At 46.7% G+C, this 17,376-nt stretch overlaps 1 protein-coding gene across 12 annotated transcripts in view; it reads right to left on the bottom strand.

The window, feature by feature from the left end:
* The window catches only part of NAV2 (neuron navigator 2), a 398,868-nt gene that overhangs the window by 264,902 nt on the left and 116,590 nt on the right, over nucleotides 1–17,376 (bottom strand). For all 12 annotated transcript variants that reach the window (XM_047690357.1, XM_047690360.1, XM_047690361.1 and 9 more), the window contains exon 2: nucleotides 9,135–9,252. In XM_047690357.1, the coding sequence (XP_047546313.1) occupies nucleotides 9,135–9,252 (118 nt within the window). The remainder of the gene's footprint in view (nucleotides 1–9,134; nucleotides 9,253–17,376) is intronic.

The following is a 17,376-nucleotide window of genomic DNA, read 5'->3' as shown; positions in this document are numbered from 1 at the left end:
CTTCTAGCTCCAGCCCCAGCCCTGGATGGAGAAAGCAACTTCAGGTCTCTGGTCTGCCCAGCTGTGCTGTTTATAGCCTGGCAGGCATGCAGATTTGGATTTTCACATTTGTGTCCTCAAGGCTCAAGCAGTGCTTACAAAACTGAATTTAAAACAAAAAACAAAAAAAACCCTTTCATCAGATTTTAATGAATTCGATGCCAAAAACTTCCATGAAAAGATATTAAAAACCAACTAAAAAGGATAATAGAATCAAAGTGTCCCAAGCCTCTATTTTACAACACCAGAGTCTAAGTATTTCACACCATTACCTCAACTGGGCTTATTTTTTTCTCTAGTGTTTCTCCCTTGAGAGAGAAGAGAGAAATAAGACACAAGCTAGTGGTAAGAAATTGTTTAAAAATCCAATCACCATGAGACAGTCTAGTCAGTACACATTCAGTCTAATCTACACCTTTAGAATTTGCCCGGAGTAATAGACACTCAGCCTTATGCCTCACCTTGGAAGACGTCAGTCTTCCGAGATCCAACTCTTAAGAACACTAGGATAAACATTGTAGGAAGCCTTTTCAACCTGCTTCCCTTACTCCCAAAAGAGGTGGCACGGAGCCTTTAAAAAGCACATTAAAAAAAGGCCCTGTGGATGAGATGACCCATGGATATTTGTTCTTCAGTTCACTAGAAAATACCAGAATTGTAATCGGCCGGAATAGACCACTATTATAGCATGTGAACTCCAGACCAAGCTTTACCACTCACTCTTTCCAACTGTAATCCCAGAGCTGAGGATTGTGCCTGACACACAGTAGCCCCTCAAATATTTGTTGAGAGGAACTAAGGAATGAGTAGCCTGAACATTTCCAAGAATCAAGGTTTTAGGCCTATTTTGAGGCAGTTGTCCTTTCACTTGTCAAAACAGACATACATACTGAAGATGGAAAAAAAAAAAGATCCTTGACAAATGGCACTTCTTCAAACAAAGGAGACGATGTCAGGCCTGCACTCGGGCCTCGGGTTTTCATATACAACACCAGAAAAATAAATATGCAGCTTTTGAGAATCCGGGCTGCTCAAGGTATCCTCCAGCTGGATTCATGACGGCCAAAGTCATAAGTCATTAGGTTCCGATCAAGACCCAATGCAGCATGAGGTCATCAGTGCCCATTAAAGTGAAGGATGGATAACTGCGATCCTAAGAAATCACTTTAACGATTCTTTATATACCATCTGGATAAAAACAAAAACAAAAACAAAAAAACCCAAAGGGTTTGGTCTCATCATCTCTCTACTTCCTTCTCATGGTCAGTCACCAAACCCCAGTCAGGTACTGCCTCAATTCAAGTATCACAGCTCCCATAAGCTTCTTGCCATTTTACAACATTTGAAATAAATCAGTGGAGTGGAGTCCATGGGAGACTACTCTAAAGATATCCAGGAAGAGATCGATCAAATGCTGAAACCCCAACGCAAATGCTTAATAAAAATGCAAGACAAATCTTGAACCTCCTCGTTTCCAATTTCATGTAATTTAAATACTTCTCCTTTCCTTAAATTCTCAAGAATTTCTATGGCTGTCATAAATACTTAGAGCAGTAACAGAGGCTCTGATTCTGCTGATAAGAAGGAAGAAGAGTTTGGTCTTTCGAACTGAATTTATTAACTTGTGGTGGGGGGGTCTTTGGCTGCAAACCAAAAACAGATAACCAAAGAAGCAAAGGCATTTGTCCCCAAAGTCCTCAGCTATGATTAAAACTGGCATCCCTAAGTGCCCGTGCTAATTTATTTATTCCAGCATGTTCAAGACATTCTCAGCACACGAATGCAGTAACCTGCCTGCGCATGAGGTGACAAGTCAGTAATTGGAAAGCTTTTTAAGGAAGAAGAGTGGCACCAAGTTCATTGCTTTCCAAAGGACTTCTTTCAAAGGGCTGAGAGCATTTCCGCAGCCCATGCGTCTCAGCATAGGGCAGTTGACAGATCTGCCAACAGGAAGAGAGAGAAACTGGCTACCCAGAAAGGCAGAGGACTTACCCAAAGACACACAATGGTAATAGGTCATCAATGGAAAGAGGGTTGAATTCCTGGTTATGCTCAGCGGTAGCCCCAATGGTGGTGGAAAAGGAGCTGCTATTAACTCTCTCCACCTCTAACAGGAAAGCTCTTCCCCTGTCCTCCGTCTTTGCTTCCTCCTTCTCTCCAGTCCTCTTTTGTTCATCATTCCATCCTTCTCTCTATTCTTTCCTCCCTGCCTCCCACCCCTTCTCTCCTTCCAACCCCTTCTGGCATTCTCCTGAGTGACAGCAATGTAAGCAGGAGGAGGGAGGCCTGTCTCTCCCTCTTGATTCATGCTGTTTATCCTGGCCTCGTAAGCCTTTCTAATAACTCATGGCGATGGCACTGTGATGGGCTGGCAGGCAACTGCCGGCTTTGGGCAGCTCATGACTCAAGAAGATAATCACACTAATAAGAGGTCGAATGGAGACTGGACACTTGGTCACAGAAGGCAGCAGCGAAAGGTTCATTTCTGCCCAACAGGCAGAAGGCAATGGTAGAAAAGTGTGGGCCCCAAATCATCCCACTATCTGAGAAGCGCAACTCCTGGGACAGACACACAGTCTCCAGAATTGATCTCTCTGGGATAGGTGAAGACTCTGGAGCTAGGGTCTATGCATAACACTCAAGGTTTTCCCAGTCAACAAAACCAAAAGACAACCAACCAACAGAATGGGAGAAGATATTTGCAAACGACATATCAGATAAAGGGCTAGTATCCAAAATCTATAAAGAACTTATCAAACTCAACACCCAAAGAACAAATAATCCGATCAAGAAATGGGCAGAAGATATGAACAGACATTTCTCCAAAGAAGACATACAAATGGCCAACAGACACATGAAAAAAATGCTCAACATCAGGGAAATACAAATCAAAACCACAGTGAGATACCACCTCACACCAGTCAGAAAGGCTAAAATTAACCAGTCAGGAAATGACAGGTGTTGGTGAGGAGGTGGAGAAAGGGGAACTCTCCTACACTGTTGTTGGGAATGCAAGCTGGTGTAGCCACTCTGGAAAACAGTATGACGGTTCCTCAAAAAGTTAAAAATAGAGCTACCCTATGACCCAGCAATTGCACTACTGAGTATTTACCCTAAAGATACAAATGTAGTGATCTGAAGGGGCATGTGCACCCAAATGTTTATAGCAGAAATTCCATAATAGCCAAACCATGGAAAGAGCCTAGATGTCCATCAGCAGATGAATGGATAAAGAACACACACACACACACACACACACACACACACACACACACACACAGAGGAATACTATGCAGCCATCAAAAATACCGTATTCTTGCCATTTGCGATGATGTGGATGGAACTAGAGGATATTACACTAAGCAAAATAAGTCAATCAGAGAAAGACAATTATCATATGATCTTACTGATATGAGGAATTTGAGAGGCAGGGTCAGGGGATCATAGGGAAAGGGAGGGAAAAATGAAACAAGATGGGACCGGGGAGTGAGACAAACCATAAGAGACTCTTAATCTCGGGAAACAAACTAAGGGCTGCTGGAGTGGAGGAAGCTGGAGGGATAGGGTGGCTGGGCGATAGACATTAGGGAGGGTATGTGCTATGGTGAGTGCTGTGAATTGTGTAAGCCTGATGATTCACAGATCTGTAACCCTGAAACAAATAATACATTATATGTTCATTTAAAAAAAAAACAACAACACTTAAGGCTTTCCCTCAAGCCACCCTTCTGATCATGGCCCTCCCCAATGTGAAAAATCAACTCTTCAGCCCCTAGCTTTTGTGCTTAGGCAAAAGCCCAGAATTCATTGCCCCATACCTGGTAGTCCCACCTTATTTTGCCTTGTTGACCCTCTCGCTCTCTATCCTCCAAACGTCTCTGCACACTATATCCTCTGCCAGGAATGTCCTCCTGACTGCTTCACCTAGACAACTCCAAGTTTGAGGTCTTGGCTTATAGGTAAATTCCTCAAGGAACCCTTGCTTGATTCTACCCCCTACTCCCATCATGGGTCATGTCTCACAGAACCACTGGTCTGTTATGTACTATACTCTCCCAGGCCATGAAAGGTGTTGCTCCCCAAAGGGACAATCTCCCCGACTACAAGTTTCAATGGACCTTCATTTAAAGGTGTTCTTTTCTCTAACTACTTTGAAGTCACTTAAAGAGGGGACACCTGGCTCAGTCAGTTGGGCATCTGACTCTTGATTTTGGCTGGGGTCATAATCGCAGGGTCATAAGATTGAGCCCTGCGTCAGGCTTCACGCTAGGCACGGAGACTGCTTGAGATCCTGTCGGTCCCTCTGCCTCTCTCCCTGCTCACACTAAGAGTAAATAAGTAAAATCAGAAAGGAAGAAAGAAACAAAGAAAGAGGGAGGAAAGAAGGAAGGAAGGAAGGAAATTAAAAAAAAAAAAAGAAAGGAAGAAAGAACCAACTTCAAATGGACAGAAAAGTCACGGGAATCGTACAGAGAATTCCCACACACCATCCTTTCTCATTTTCTCCCCTTTGTCTCTGTACAGGTATATGGATTATTTTTTTTCTGAATCCTTTCAGTGTAGAATATGTAGATTGTGTCCTTTGCCCTTAGATTTCATATGCATTTACAAAGAATAAGGAGATTATCTCACGGTACAATTATAAAATTCAAAAAACTTGACATAGATATAATCCCAATTTGGGCAATATACTAAAAAATGTCCTTTATGGCATTTTATTCCCCATACAGGATCCAGTCCAGGATCTTGCTGTACCTTTAGTTGTCACATCACTTTAATCTCCTTTATTCTAGAACAATTTCTCAGGCTTGGTCTTTCATAGAGCTGACATTTTTGAACAATACAGGCCAATTTTTTTGGTTTTGTTTTTAAGATTTTATTTATTTATTTGACAGAAATCACAAGTAGGAAGAGAGGCAGGCAGAAGCGGGTGGGGAAAGCAGACTCCACCGTCGAGCATAGACCCAGACGCGGGGCTCGATCCCAGGACTCTGGGATCATGACCCGAGCCGAAGGCAGAGGCTTAACCCACTGAGCCACCCAGGCACCCCTTGGTTTTGTTTTTAAATAGAATGTTCCACAATTCGAGTTGATCTAAGATTCCTCGTGATTAGCTTCAGGTTTTCCATCCCTGCCTGGAATTCAACATAAGTGATGCTATGTTCTTCTGGGTATCACATCAGTAAGTACATGATATCCATCTACCCCTTGCCACTGATAGAATTTTGATCTCCTGGTCGTGAAGTGGATTCTCCCCTGTGTAGATACACTTCCCTTGCAACTAATAAGCCATCACTGAAGAGACACTTTGAGACCATGCAAATTGCTTGCTCCTCAAACTTTCTCCTCCAATGTCTGAATCCATTGGTTCTTGCCTTAACTAATCTTTACCATCATGGTTGTAACTCACTCTTTATTTGTTCTCCAAAACAGTGGAGGCCTTTCTTCTCCACTGATTGAAGTATCTGTTAGTAGAGACTTACAGATTCCTATTTTATGCCATAATTATAATCCACAACTGTCCTCAGTTTTGAAGCTCTTGTGGTCTCAGATTATAGTCATTCTTTATAGCCATGGAGGGCAAAACTAATACATATAAGGAGATACTACCAAGGGCTGGGGGGCAGATTTTGACCTAGTGAAAGAAAATCTTTGGGAGGATTCCAACTCAATAGTTGAATGACCTGGTCAGAAAAAACACCACTCTGCCTCCCTCACCAAGAAATCTCTATTCACAAGATATGCTCAGATTAAACACTCTGAACCGGGTGACAAACAATCCAGAGAAGTAGTCACGCAGGACTCCTAAGTGTCGCTACCTTTTCAGCTCCTCATTCTCTGGGTCTCTGTTCTCCACAGTCAGAGCAGAGAGGGTGAGCCCAGCACAGGCAGGGGCAGAGACAGACACTAACATCTGGCTTCACTTAGAGTCTCCAGCGGAGCAAGCCTCTCTTGGAGGGCTGAGGGAAAGGCAGTTGGTGGCCTCAGGCACCATCAGGCACTGGTACTAACCTGAGGCCGGGGTATCTGTCCAGTAGCTCGGGCCCTAGGGAGGTTCTAGGAAGGTTCTAGGTTCCCTAGGTGTCTAGGGAGGTTCATGCCCTCCAAATAGATTCAGGGAAGCATCCTCCTGAGCAAGACAAACACTGTACTAGCTTACACTCTGTCGCGCTGTGCTTAGTCAATTCACGACATCCATGCTACCACTCATCTATTCTGAGCCCATGACAGACAGAACGAATCTATCATGATACACTCTAATGGGATACCAAGGTCTTGTCACCCTCGTACTCAGAACTTTTTAGGAAGTAGCCACTGAATGCTATCCGAGAGCGCTTTACTTTCCAAACATGTCATGTTTGCTACCTACCTTGCATTTCCTAAGAATGCCATAAAAATCAGGGTGTGCCCATTTTAAAGACAGGGAAGCAGAGGCAGCAGAGGAAAGGGACTCTGAGGTCCCATGGTTGGGAGCAATGAAACTGGGATGAGAGCAAGGCCTCTCGGTTCCATCCTTTCCCACTTGCTCCCAGTTCTGAAAGCTGAGAAGGTCCTGGTAGAAATACTACACAGCCCCAAGATGCAGCCACAGTCCTGCCTCACGTGACACTGCTGATGTAGAGATCAAAACTCAGCTTCCAGGCAAGTCCTCTTCTCTATGAAGACCCCAGCAAGAAAACGGCACTCCTTCTTCCAAGGTTACAGGCCTTGCACATTTGTCTCTTTATTCCTGGCTTGGAGCACAATGCTAGCATATAGTCAGTGCTCAACGAATCGTAATGAACTGAAGCAAAGGAGGTCAGATCCTTGTACCGGGTTCCATGTGTCGGGATTGACAGGAGAGTATAACACAGCAGGGCAACAAACAGAGGCGTTAGGAGCAAACTAACTCAAACCAGAATCCCCTCCAGGCTAGCTGTGTGATATGGAGCTTCTGAGACTCACGGAGCCTCAGTGTCTGCAGGTGTAAAACAGGGTAAGTATCCCCTAGTTCACAGAGAAGTAGAGGAAATGGAGAGAAATTTGTAAAGGATGAAGAGCGGGAGGAAGAGAAATCGGTTCATGTCCGAGATAATGACATGGGGGGAAGGAAGGGGAGGGTGGAGTAGGCAAAATGGGTGAAGGGGAGTGGGAGACACAGGCTTCCAGGTACAGAAAGACTCAGGCACAGGGAGAAAAGGCACAGCATAGGGAGTTTGGTCACGGATACTGTAAGAGTGTTGCATGGGGACCGACGGAGGCTACCTTTGTGGTGAGCAGAGCACAATGGATAAAACCGTCCCATCGCTGTGTCGCACACCTGAAACTAATGTAACACTGGACACCAACCATACTCAGAAAAGTTTGAGAAAAAAAGTGGGAGGAGGAAGAGGATGAAAGGAAAGAAGTATAGCAGACAGACTTCTAGGTCACCCCCAATGATCTTCCTGCTTAACTTCAAACCCTTGTGTAATCCCCTCCCGTGGGGTGTGACAGAACCTAGGCTTTGCTTCTAACCAACCACATAAGGCAAAGGTGGTGGGATGTCACTCCCACAAGCACATCACATTATGGAAGATGACAAATGGCAAGCCAATTTGCTCTAGAAACGCGCTCCTTGGTGACACTGAAGAAATCAATCCAAGCAACACACTGGGAGACCCACATGGCAAGGAGCTGAGAGGGGCTTCTAAGAGCGAAGCCCTCCAGCCAAGAGCCAGCGAGAAATCAGGACTCACCTCCTCTGACCACAAGGAGATGAGTCTGCCAACACTGAGGGAACCAGGCCCCCTCCCTAGTCAAGCCTCCACATGAGGACTCAGCCCCAGCCAATACCCTGACTGCGGCCTTGAGGAGGCACCAGCTACGCCGTGCCTGCACTTCCAACACCCAGAAACCATGAGCTAACACACACGCACGGCCATGTGCTACACAGCCACAGATGACGAACGCAGGGCAGGAAGGGAGAAGGGGAATAAGCACAAGCCAGTCTTAAGAAACCAATCTTAGGGGGCGCCTGGGTGGCTCAGTGGGTTAAAGCCTCTGCCTTCAGCTCAGGTCATGATCTCAGGGTCCTGGGATCAAGCCCCACATCGGGCTCTCTGCTCAGCAGGGACCCTGCTTCCCCCTCTCTCTCTGCCTGCCTCTCTGCCTACTTGTGATCTCTGTCTGTCAGATAAATAAATAAATAAATAATCTTTAAAAAAAAGAGAGAGAGAAAGAAAAAAAGAAATCAATCTTAGGATGGCAGGGGCACTTGGATCTGAATGGTGGCACCAGTCCAGAAGTGTCCAGCTAAGGCCAGCTTGCCTGGGTTTTCAGGTACAATCTCCACGGAGGTGAGCAGAATTACAACTTTATGTAAAAGGTCATTCTGCTCAGACTTGAAAGATAAGCAACTCTCCCATAGCAACGCACACCCAGTGGGCTGGGGCTTCTGTCCTTATGCCTTTTCATTTGGTATGAGGCAGCCACAGAAGCCGCCAGCGACAACAGTCAGCCTGACGGCATCTAATTGACCTGCCTCTCAGTGGGAGCTCTCAGGCAGGGCTGCGGGGGGGCACTCCCCATAAGCTTCAAGGCTCAAGGCAGAGCTGTGCCCACCTGCCTTCCCGGGATGAACCCGTTCTTCCTGACGTGCAGCCCCAGCTCCCTTCTCCCAGTAGTAAAACCAGAACCAGCCCTCTACAGAGTTTGATTCTTTGCCTTCTTAGACCCAATTGGAGTTGGCAGGACTAAATCAGTCTTGTGGTACCTTTTGTTTGTTTTTGGTAAATATTTCCAAAGTAATCCACAATAAAATTACCATCAGAGGTGTGTGGGGGCGTGGGGGGGTGTGGAGAAGGGAGAACCAAAAAGACAGGGGACAAGAAAGGGGCAGAGAGCCCTTCTCAGACCACCAGCACCCCCTCCAGCCCTACTTCTCAGAGCATCAAGAGGAAAAGCAAGCTGGTATCCACGCTTCCCCAAGCATGAGACGTTATCAAGTAAACTGTCAACACATGCGACAGAAACACTGTATTCTTCATTTCAGTGTGCCATGCCCCTTGTCCGGCTTGTCCCCTTCCGGGTTTCTACTGTAAGTCCTCAGTCCCCAATGTAAAACGTGCTCTTACCCACAACCTGGATGATCTGAGCCAGGAGGACGCCGTCCGTCACATCTTGCTGGAGGTCCTTGATGAGACGTTTGTGGCCTGATTTGGCTAAGTAGTGATTGGCCCAGTCCGTATAGATCTGCAAGAAAGCAAACAGGCAACTTGAGCCACCTACTCAGACCCCATCCCCAAGCCGGAGGCAGCTGCTGGGGCCTGCGCAGCAGCCCCTGTCCTGCCAAGCGCGCTGTCCCAGGCCAGCCAGGGCCATTAACATGCAGAGCCGTGTGCGGAGGGGCCTTTCAGCTGGGCTTTTGCCTATTGAGAGATCTACCATCGAGGCGCAGGGAAAAGCTAAAGAAAGCTTCAAAGCATGCAAAGGCCTGAATGGGACGGGGACACAGAACTAAACAGTCTGCTCCAGACGGCTTTGAGAGGCGGTGGCTCGAAATGCAAGAGAAGCCTCCCCCCACTCCGCCGCCGCCACCCCCCCCCCATCTTTTTCTCTTTATTGAGAAAACGTATGGGGAGGTTACCACCCAACAGGCATCTTTTAATGGGCCATTTCAGGGTGAGGAGGGCTATTGAGTTAGCGAAGCTCTCAGGAGCCTGGGTCCCTTGTAAAGAAGCCAAGTACGCAAACACAGAGCCCTTCAATTACTCGCGTGTGAGTGGTGTTATTGACGACCTTGCAATCAGCTCAAATGTAATCGGTTTAATTTAAAAGCCTCATTTCCACTGTTAGGATTCTGTGACTAGTAATAATTTTTAAAAACCCAGCAAATTCCAACATATTTAAACATAGCACCGGTGTGTGCGCAGCAGCCTGAAAGGGAGAGGCTGGGTCACCCATTGGATCAGGAAATCAACCCTGCCTGCCCCCACCCCCAATCTGTCCCCACAAGAGCATCTTTTCTCTTAGAAGCACAAGAAAACGCACCTGAAAACTTTCTCCCTAACTGAAATAAGCCAAATAACAAACAAAATTGGAAACCTCATCAATTTTGAGTGATTGTTTCCAGGACAGATTCCTAGATTCCTCCTCCCTCCAGCTCGTCTGTGGAGCGACATATAGGCCCCATATAATAGCACCTTTCTCCCGCCTACAGTGGTGGCTCAAAGAGTATACCCCACCTTGACTGGCCCATGTATTAGCAGCAACAAATTCATATACTAAGTCATATGGTGTATCCCGCAAATTAGGGAGGGGGTTGTTGTATTTCCAGCAGGCCTGCTCTGAGATCTTGAGTGTGACTCCTAGAGCGGTGGGAGTCCTACCCTCACCCCCACTCTCTCCTCCACTTAGCTCTTCAAACGAGCCCAGAATAACCTCACACAATGGGGCACCACCCCTCGAGGCTCACAGAATGGGGACAGCAGGCCAGCGCCTAGGAGCCTTCTGGGAGGCTTCAGTTCTGGCTATGCCACCTGGGATGGGGAGAGCCTCCTCCCAAGATGGGGCAAGACAGAGCTGCACTTCCTGCTTCATCCCGAGCTGAGAACAGACACCCCTGTCTCCTCCCAGCCCTGAACTTGAATCTTGGTCTGCCCTTGCACGGCTAAAGAGGCCATTGCAGGATGGGGCTACTCCACACCGGGGTCCAAGGTGTCTCATCCTTAAATCCATGTTCCATGCCTCCCTAGGACTCCCAAGCACGATCAGTCTCAGTTTTGTAAGCACTGAGAAAGCTACGGAAGAGAGGCACGATCATCAAACGGCCAACCCTAAACGCCAGTGATCACTAAATTAAATTGTTAAGGGAGGGGAAGAAAACATTAAAGGGAAAAAAAAAAAAAGGCAGACCTGGGTTCAAGTCCCAGTTCTGGAGTCTTCACAGGGTAGGGATTTCGATCTGTGTTGTTCTTTGATGTTTCCAAGGTACCTGCAGCATTAGCACGTTAGTTCTCAATATGTGTTTGTGGGCGAATGGCTGTAGGATTTCAGGCAAGCTATTTAACTGCACTGAGGCTAGTTGTTCTTATCTGTGACACCAGATCAATACCATCTACTTGTCAGCTGTTATGAGGACTTAGTGATCAGACATTTGGAAAGAAAAATATAAGGTGGGGGGCACCTGGGTGGCTTAGTGAGTTGAGTGCCTGACGTGATTCCGCTCAGGTCATGATCTCAGGGTCGTGGGATCTCAGGCTCCGTGCTCAGGCTGCTCGTCCCTCTCCCTCTACTCCTTCCCCAAATAAATAAAATCTTAAAAAAAAAAAAATTCGGTAAAAAGGCCTAATGCAGAGTAGGAACTTAATAGCCACCATACGGTGCCTACTACATGCCTATAGATGTTTATCTATTGGTATAAACATTTTGCACACATTAGTTCATTTACTCCTCACCCTATGAAATAGATATTACTTCTTTTTTTCAGAGCAGAAATTTGAAATGTAGAGAGGTAAAGCAGTAACTTGTCCAAGGCCATAAGTAAGTGGCACAGCCAGGATTTGAACCCATCTGGGCTCCAGAAACCCTTGGACATTTCTACCATGTTGCTTCTCTGAATACAAACACAAAGGTTATTCAAATCATTTATCTCCTCCATGATACCCACCTCTGGATTCTAGGCTCCTTCTTCTATTCAGTTATGTTCTCACTGAAAGATTTTAAAAATACATTAAAAACCCAAAACCTAGTTCTATCCCTTGTTGTCTGCATGCCCTTGGGCAAGTTACTCAACTTCTGCGAAGTTCCATTTATTCAGCTGTCAAACGGGCGTAATAAGGCCTACTTCAGAAGGTGGTCGTGAAGACTCACTGAAGTTCCTGGCCTGACCCACCCTGGGGCTCGGGAAGTGGGGGCAGTGGAGTGAGATGGTAAAGAGGGGACGTCTTGAATCAACATGCTTGCTTTAAATCATAGCCTCCATGATGCCAATTACCTCTGCACCCTTTGACCTGGTGTCCTTGTTTATAAGATGGGGATAATACGACCTATATCATGGGGCTGTTAGGAAGATGAAATGAGCTCATATATATAAAAGGACACAGAATCTGCCACCATGCTTAACCTTCCTGGAGCACAGCTCTAATCCTATCACCTGTTCAAAAAATCATCAACGGCACCATGCTTCCCATTGAATTAAATTCAGACTTTTCACACTGCTCTTCAAGGCAGTAACATCCACCCACTCTTCCCCAGATCGTGTCTAACGCTTCTGGGGGAGGCAGTGAATGTGGAAGTTAAAAGGATGGGCTTTAGAAATGACCAAGTCAAGCAGGCCCTCGGTTCTGGGCAACTGAATTTCTATGAGCCTTTCTGTATCTCAGTTTTACCTTCCTTAAAATGGGGATTATATCAAATGTCTTATAAAACAGCCTGGTAGTCCATGACCCAGGCCAAACCCAAGTGACCATATGTTTTTGTAACCAAAGCTCTACTGGAACATGGCCACACTCACTTGTCATCTTTAGCTGCTCTCGTGTCATGGTGGCCCAGCTGAGTGGCTGTGAGAGAGAGCTTTGGGCCCACAAAGGTTCAAGTATTTATGATCTAGCTCTTTGCAGAAAAGATTGGCCAGTCTATTAGAAGGACTGAAGGAGCTAAGAGGCCTACCATACCAAATGCTCAGTAGTAATAATTACGATCACCTTCGGGAAAACTCAACCTCACATTTCCCCATCTCTGTCTAACTGAGTACCTCTACCTGGGGTCACCTGGCAAGGCTCAATTCCTAGGTCAGTCCCTCCATGAAGTCACCCCGATTTCCCAACTGCATCCTGAGGTGCACATGACACAGAGACTGTAGGTAACATGGACATTAGCACTACCTTCCCACCCTTCCTGCCAGATGTGGGCAGAGACCGTGTCCCGTCCATCTTTGCTGCTCAGTAACACCTACCAAGTTGGGACACAGGGCAGTCGGAAAGTACGTGGTTGCCAGGTTGAGCTCAACAGAGAGAAAGAGGGCAAATTTCTGGGAAACTGATTACATTTGAGATAAGAACATAGGCTCTCAGCAGATCCTCAAACCAGACTCTCAAATCTCTTTATTGATTCAAAGAGGAAGAGACAGAGAAAATAAATCACTCTGTGGCTCAAGCTCATTAATCAGGACCCATCCAACAAGAATCATTAATTATCTGGAGTGTCCCCTCCCCTCCCCTCTTGCCAGCTCTCAACTTTTTATAAGGAAGTCACAAGAAAACACATGGATTCTAAGAATCCGTTTTCAGGGGCCATGCTAAGCCTGGACATAAGTCAGGCCCATCGCTCTCACTCGCTCTTTTAGTAGCTCAGGCAGTGAGTGCCAATCTTTCAGGGGGCACCCTTGGAAAACCAACTCACAATATCTGTAGTCAAAGGCTCCGTCAGATTTGGCACCTCGCAAAAAGGCCACAGTGTGTGTTTTAAAGATACTAAGCAAGGGCTAACGCATGCAGAGCTTCCTGTCCAAGCTTTAGGGTCCCAGAAACAATTGCTCCAGAGCCTCATGGTCCCCACACTTCTAGAGACTGGGGTTTGCTGATGCTTTTACCCGGGACCCCACTGATCCTTGTTCTTTGAACTTCTAGTCGCCATGGACCAGAAAAAGAACCCCACAGGAAAGAACACAAGCACTGTTCCCGCCTCCAGCTCCAAATCTAATCATTCTAGAGCAAAGCTCTAGGACAACGTCCCACTACTGTGCGAGGAGCCTTTTGCACTGATTCCTTCCTCTCACTGTCTGCCTCTCCCCTCAGCCCCTCTAACAGGGGAATCAGTACTCCAGAAGTGCTCAGTGAAGGAGAGAAGCTGCTGTCAAGGCTTGAAGAGATAAAAGAGGGAAGGAAGGCGGTGACAGCTGAGGAGTGAATTTGGTTCGATTCACTTATTACCCCTGACAGAATTTCAAGGAGTGCGTCATTTGTTTGCTTTTAACTCCCCATCATTCCGTATCACAGAGGCTGCAATCAAAGAGGGAAAATTTTGACAGATCGATTGAAGTAAAAAAACCCGATTATTGGTTGTAACTAGAAAACCGATAATAATTGCACTCTGTTAAATCAACGGGGATAAGAATGTTGCTAAATTTATACTGCAATTAGCCCTCCTCGAAGGGGTGGGGGTAGCGTTCCAAGAAACTGGAGAACAATTTCACAAAGTGACTGCACGGAAAGTGGGTGTGGTTCAGAACTCCACCACAAATACGGACCCCTGTGCCGGACAGCCGGATCGATCTCGAAGGCAGTGGATGGCCTGCTGACAGACTTTCCAGAACAAAGAGAACAAAACAAGATCTCTTAGAAGGAAGTGCCAGTGAGGAGATTAAAGTAAACCCATCAGTAGCCTGGGAGGCGATTTGCAGTCAATCTGCTGTAAAGGAAATGCTACCGTTTGGCCCCCATTCAAGAGGTCTGGCTCCAGGCTTCAGCCATGACATCAACCAGTATTCCCACGACAAGGCGGTATGCAGTTAAATGGCTTAGTTCCGATGGCTCTGAAGTCCAAAAGGACACTGCCACAACATACAGAGTGTTCACTCAGTACCTGAACACAGCAAAGAACCCCCACCTGGTTTAAAACTGCTGCCTCGAAACCACCACTCAAATAGGGGAAATGGTGTCCCCCACACAGTGGAGAAAGAAGTGGAACACGGAGAAGTCAGTCTTTTGCTCGAGATCACACAGCACAGCAGGGGCCAGGCTGGGCCAGCAGCCCCGCTACCTGGTTTCTGTGCATAAGAGTCCGGTTCTGCTCAGCATCCTTGGTGCTCAAGACACGGCCATCCTAAAGGGCGAGGACTCTCTGTCCACCCCCATCTTTGCCACCTGGTGCATTACTCAGGTCATGTGTGGTTTTTCCATTGACCGCATCTGCGAGGGTAGCATGTCTGTAGTCTCCTGAGCTGGCACGGCCCAGGGCAGAGAGCTGGCTCTGCCTTTTACCAGCTGGGTGGCCTTGGTGAGTCACAGCCCCACAGGGCATCTGTGCCCCTCACTTGTGCGGCGGGGACATACAGGGTTACTAAATGAGAGCATGTGTGTAAGTGGTTAACCCAGCGTCTAGCGCATAGTATGAAATAAGGAATGGTTATTAATATTCAAATTAATAAACTGGCTATCTACGTTTGGGGGAATAAGTCATTCTAGATTGCTGGGAGTTTATACTTCTGAAAGCCACACATATTTAGCTATTCTATTGGGAAACTTTCCTAAATGGATTATTTTGATTCCTGCTTTTTAAATTAACCCAATTTTACTTATTCTTGATGGTTCACAGACATTACTATGAATTATAGTGTTTTGATACATGTCGGGATGACCTTAAGGTGTGCTGAACCTTCCTTAAAAGAGCCCAGAGTCCTTTGGGTGTAAATTTTGGGTATGAATCAAGCAAGAATCTTGAAGACACTTCCCCATCAACAGACATTCATTTGTAGAGAGATTCTGTGGCACACCTTCGAGCTGCTCCAAGGTTTGCTAGGCTTTTGGGCCCGTCTCCAGCCAGGTAAAGCTGCTAGAAAGCTGGGCTCCAGGAGCACAGAGTGAGACATGACTGAGTTCTACAATCCCCACCTGAGCACATGCAGAATAATACTGCCAGCTCAACTCTCAACGAACACTTAACATATGTGTAGCATGGATAACACAAACTTCTTAATATCAAGGAATATATATCCTTCTCAAGCCAGAAGACTGAAGCATTGGGAGGGAGGAGCCCACTGCCGGATTTCATTACTCAGGATTTCCATCTTCCTCCACATCCTGGCACCATCCTTACTCCTACTTGAACTCTGAATATCAAGTCAAGATAAATTGCTTCTGAGCCACATGCAAACCTTGACGCATTAGGCCAACGCTGTCTGAGCACCCATCCATGCTGGGTCCTGCTCTTGCTGTAGTCTTGTGGAGGATAAGAACTCCCATTGGTCAAAGGTCTACAAGGAGTCAAGTAAAAGAAAGCCTTCTAGAATCAGACCATTTTCATTCCAACCCTGCCTCAATCACTTCCTGGCAGAGTTCTCCTTGGCAAAATACGTAAACCATCTGAGCTAAATTTCCTTATCTATAAAAAGAATCAACCACCTATTCAGGTTATTCTGAGGTTGAAAGGAGACAATCTCACCATGCCTGGCACATGGTACATATGTTGGTCGTGATTCTAATTAGCATTAAGACAGTCACTTACAATGGGAGTTTTGCACACAACGATTCCTTTCATGCTCCACTTACTCTCAAGGCAGATCTCATTGTCCTCACTCTACAGATGAGAAAGGGGAGGTTCCATGAGCTGAAATCCCCCAATGTCCCAGGAAATGGATGCAGGGTTTTAAAGCAGTGACTTTGGCTCCTAGAAACGCCAGACTGCTATGGAGAGGCCCACACAGGAACCACACTCCACAGAAGGTCACGTGTGTTGGCAATGTGGGGAAAGAGCAAGGCTTACCCCATCATAGCCATTACAGTGTCACACTCTCCTGCCCCTGGGAACAGAGCTGTCTGCTTGTCACTCAGGACCTGCAGATCTAAGAGGGGGGGCTGACACTTTCCCATGTCACCCCAGCACAAAGCAAACATGTCACAGCAGCATCATGACTGTAAAAATTGAAATGCCAATGTAACATGTTACCGTTGCGTGACCGTCTCTGAATCGGGAAATGCTCAGGAGTAAGGTGCCCCCGTTCTTCCAGTCTGGAGGAGGGCAAGGCTGGCCCGGGAACCTGTGTAGCAGACCCAAGGGAAAGGCCTGGGAGCAGCCCCACGGCCATATAATGGTGGCATTGTCTGTCAGGAGCACAGGAAGCCGCAGGTGGGTGCACATACCGGCTCCAGAGGTTTTGAAATGGTGGCTTCAGAAAAGTAAACGAGGCTGGTGAACCTGCTGGAAGGGACTGGGGAGATCTCAAGGAGGAGCACGTGGGTTTCTGCTTATCCCACTCCATGACATAATGCCTAGGATTCCCTTGCTTGCCACTCTGTTCTCCTGGAACCAGAGCTGCTCTGCACCGTACTTTATGGGACACAGAGCACATACCCCTCACTTCCTCACCTGATCAGACCCCATACTACGAGGGGGTGCCTATTTCTGTTGAGGGCCTCCTGGGTGCCAAGTGTCCTACACCTGTGATCTCATCGACACTCTCTCCCTGCTGGAGGAGCAGCTCCCAGGACAGAAATTCTGTTTTACTCACCGCATTTCCCCCGAACATCTAGCAGAGTGCCTCGCATGCAGTAGGTACTTACTATTTATTGACTCAGTGAATGATCATCTCCCCATCATATATTGGAAAACAGAAGCTCTAGAAGGTGAACTCACACAGCTAATAGTAAGGGACACCCC

This window comes from Lutra lutra, chromosome 10 (genome assembly GCF_902655055.1).
Source record: "Lutra lutra chromosome 10, mLutLut1.2, whole genome shotgun sequence".
Lineage (NCBI taxonomy): Eukaryota > Metazoa > Chordata > Mammalia > Carnivora > Mustelidae > Lutra > Lutra lutra.
Note: the sequence above shows the minus strand (reverse complement) of the source record. Positions and strands in the feature narration are given on the sequence as shown.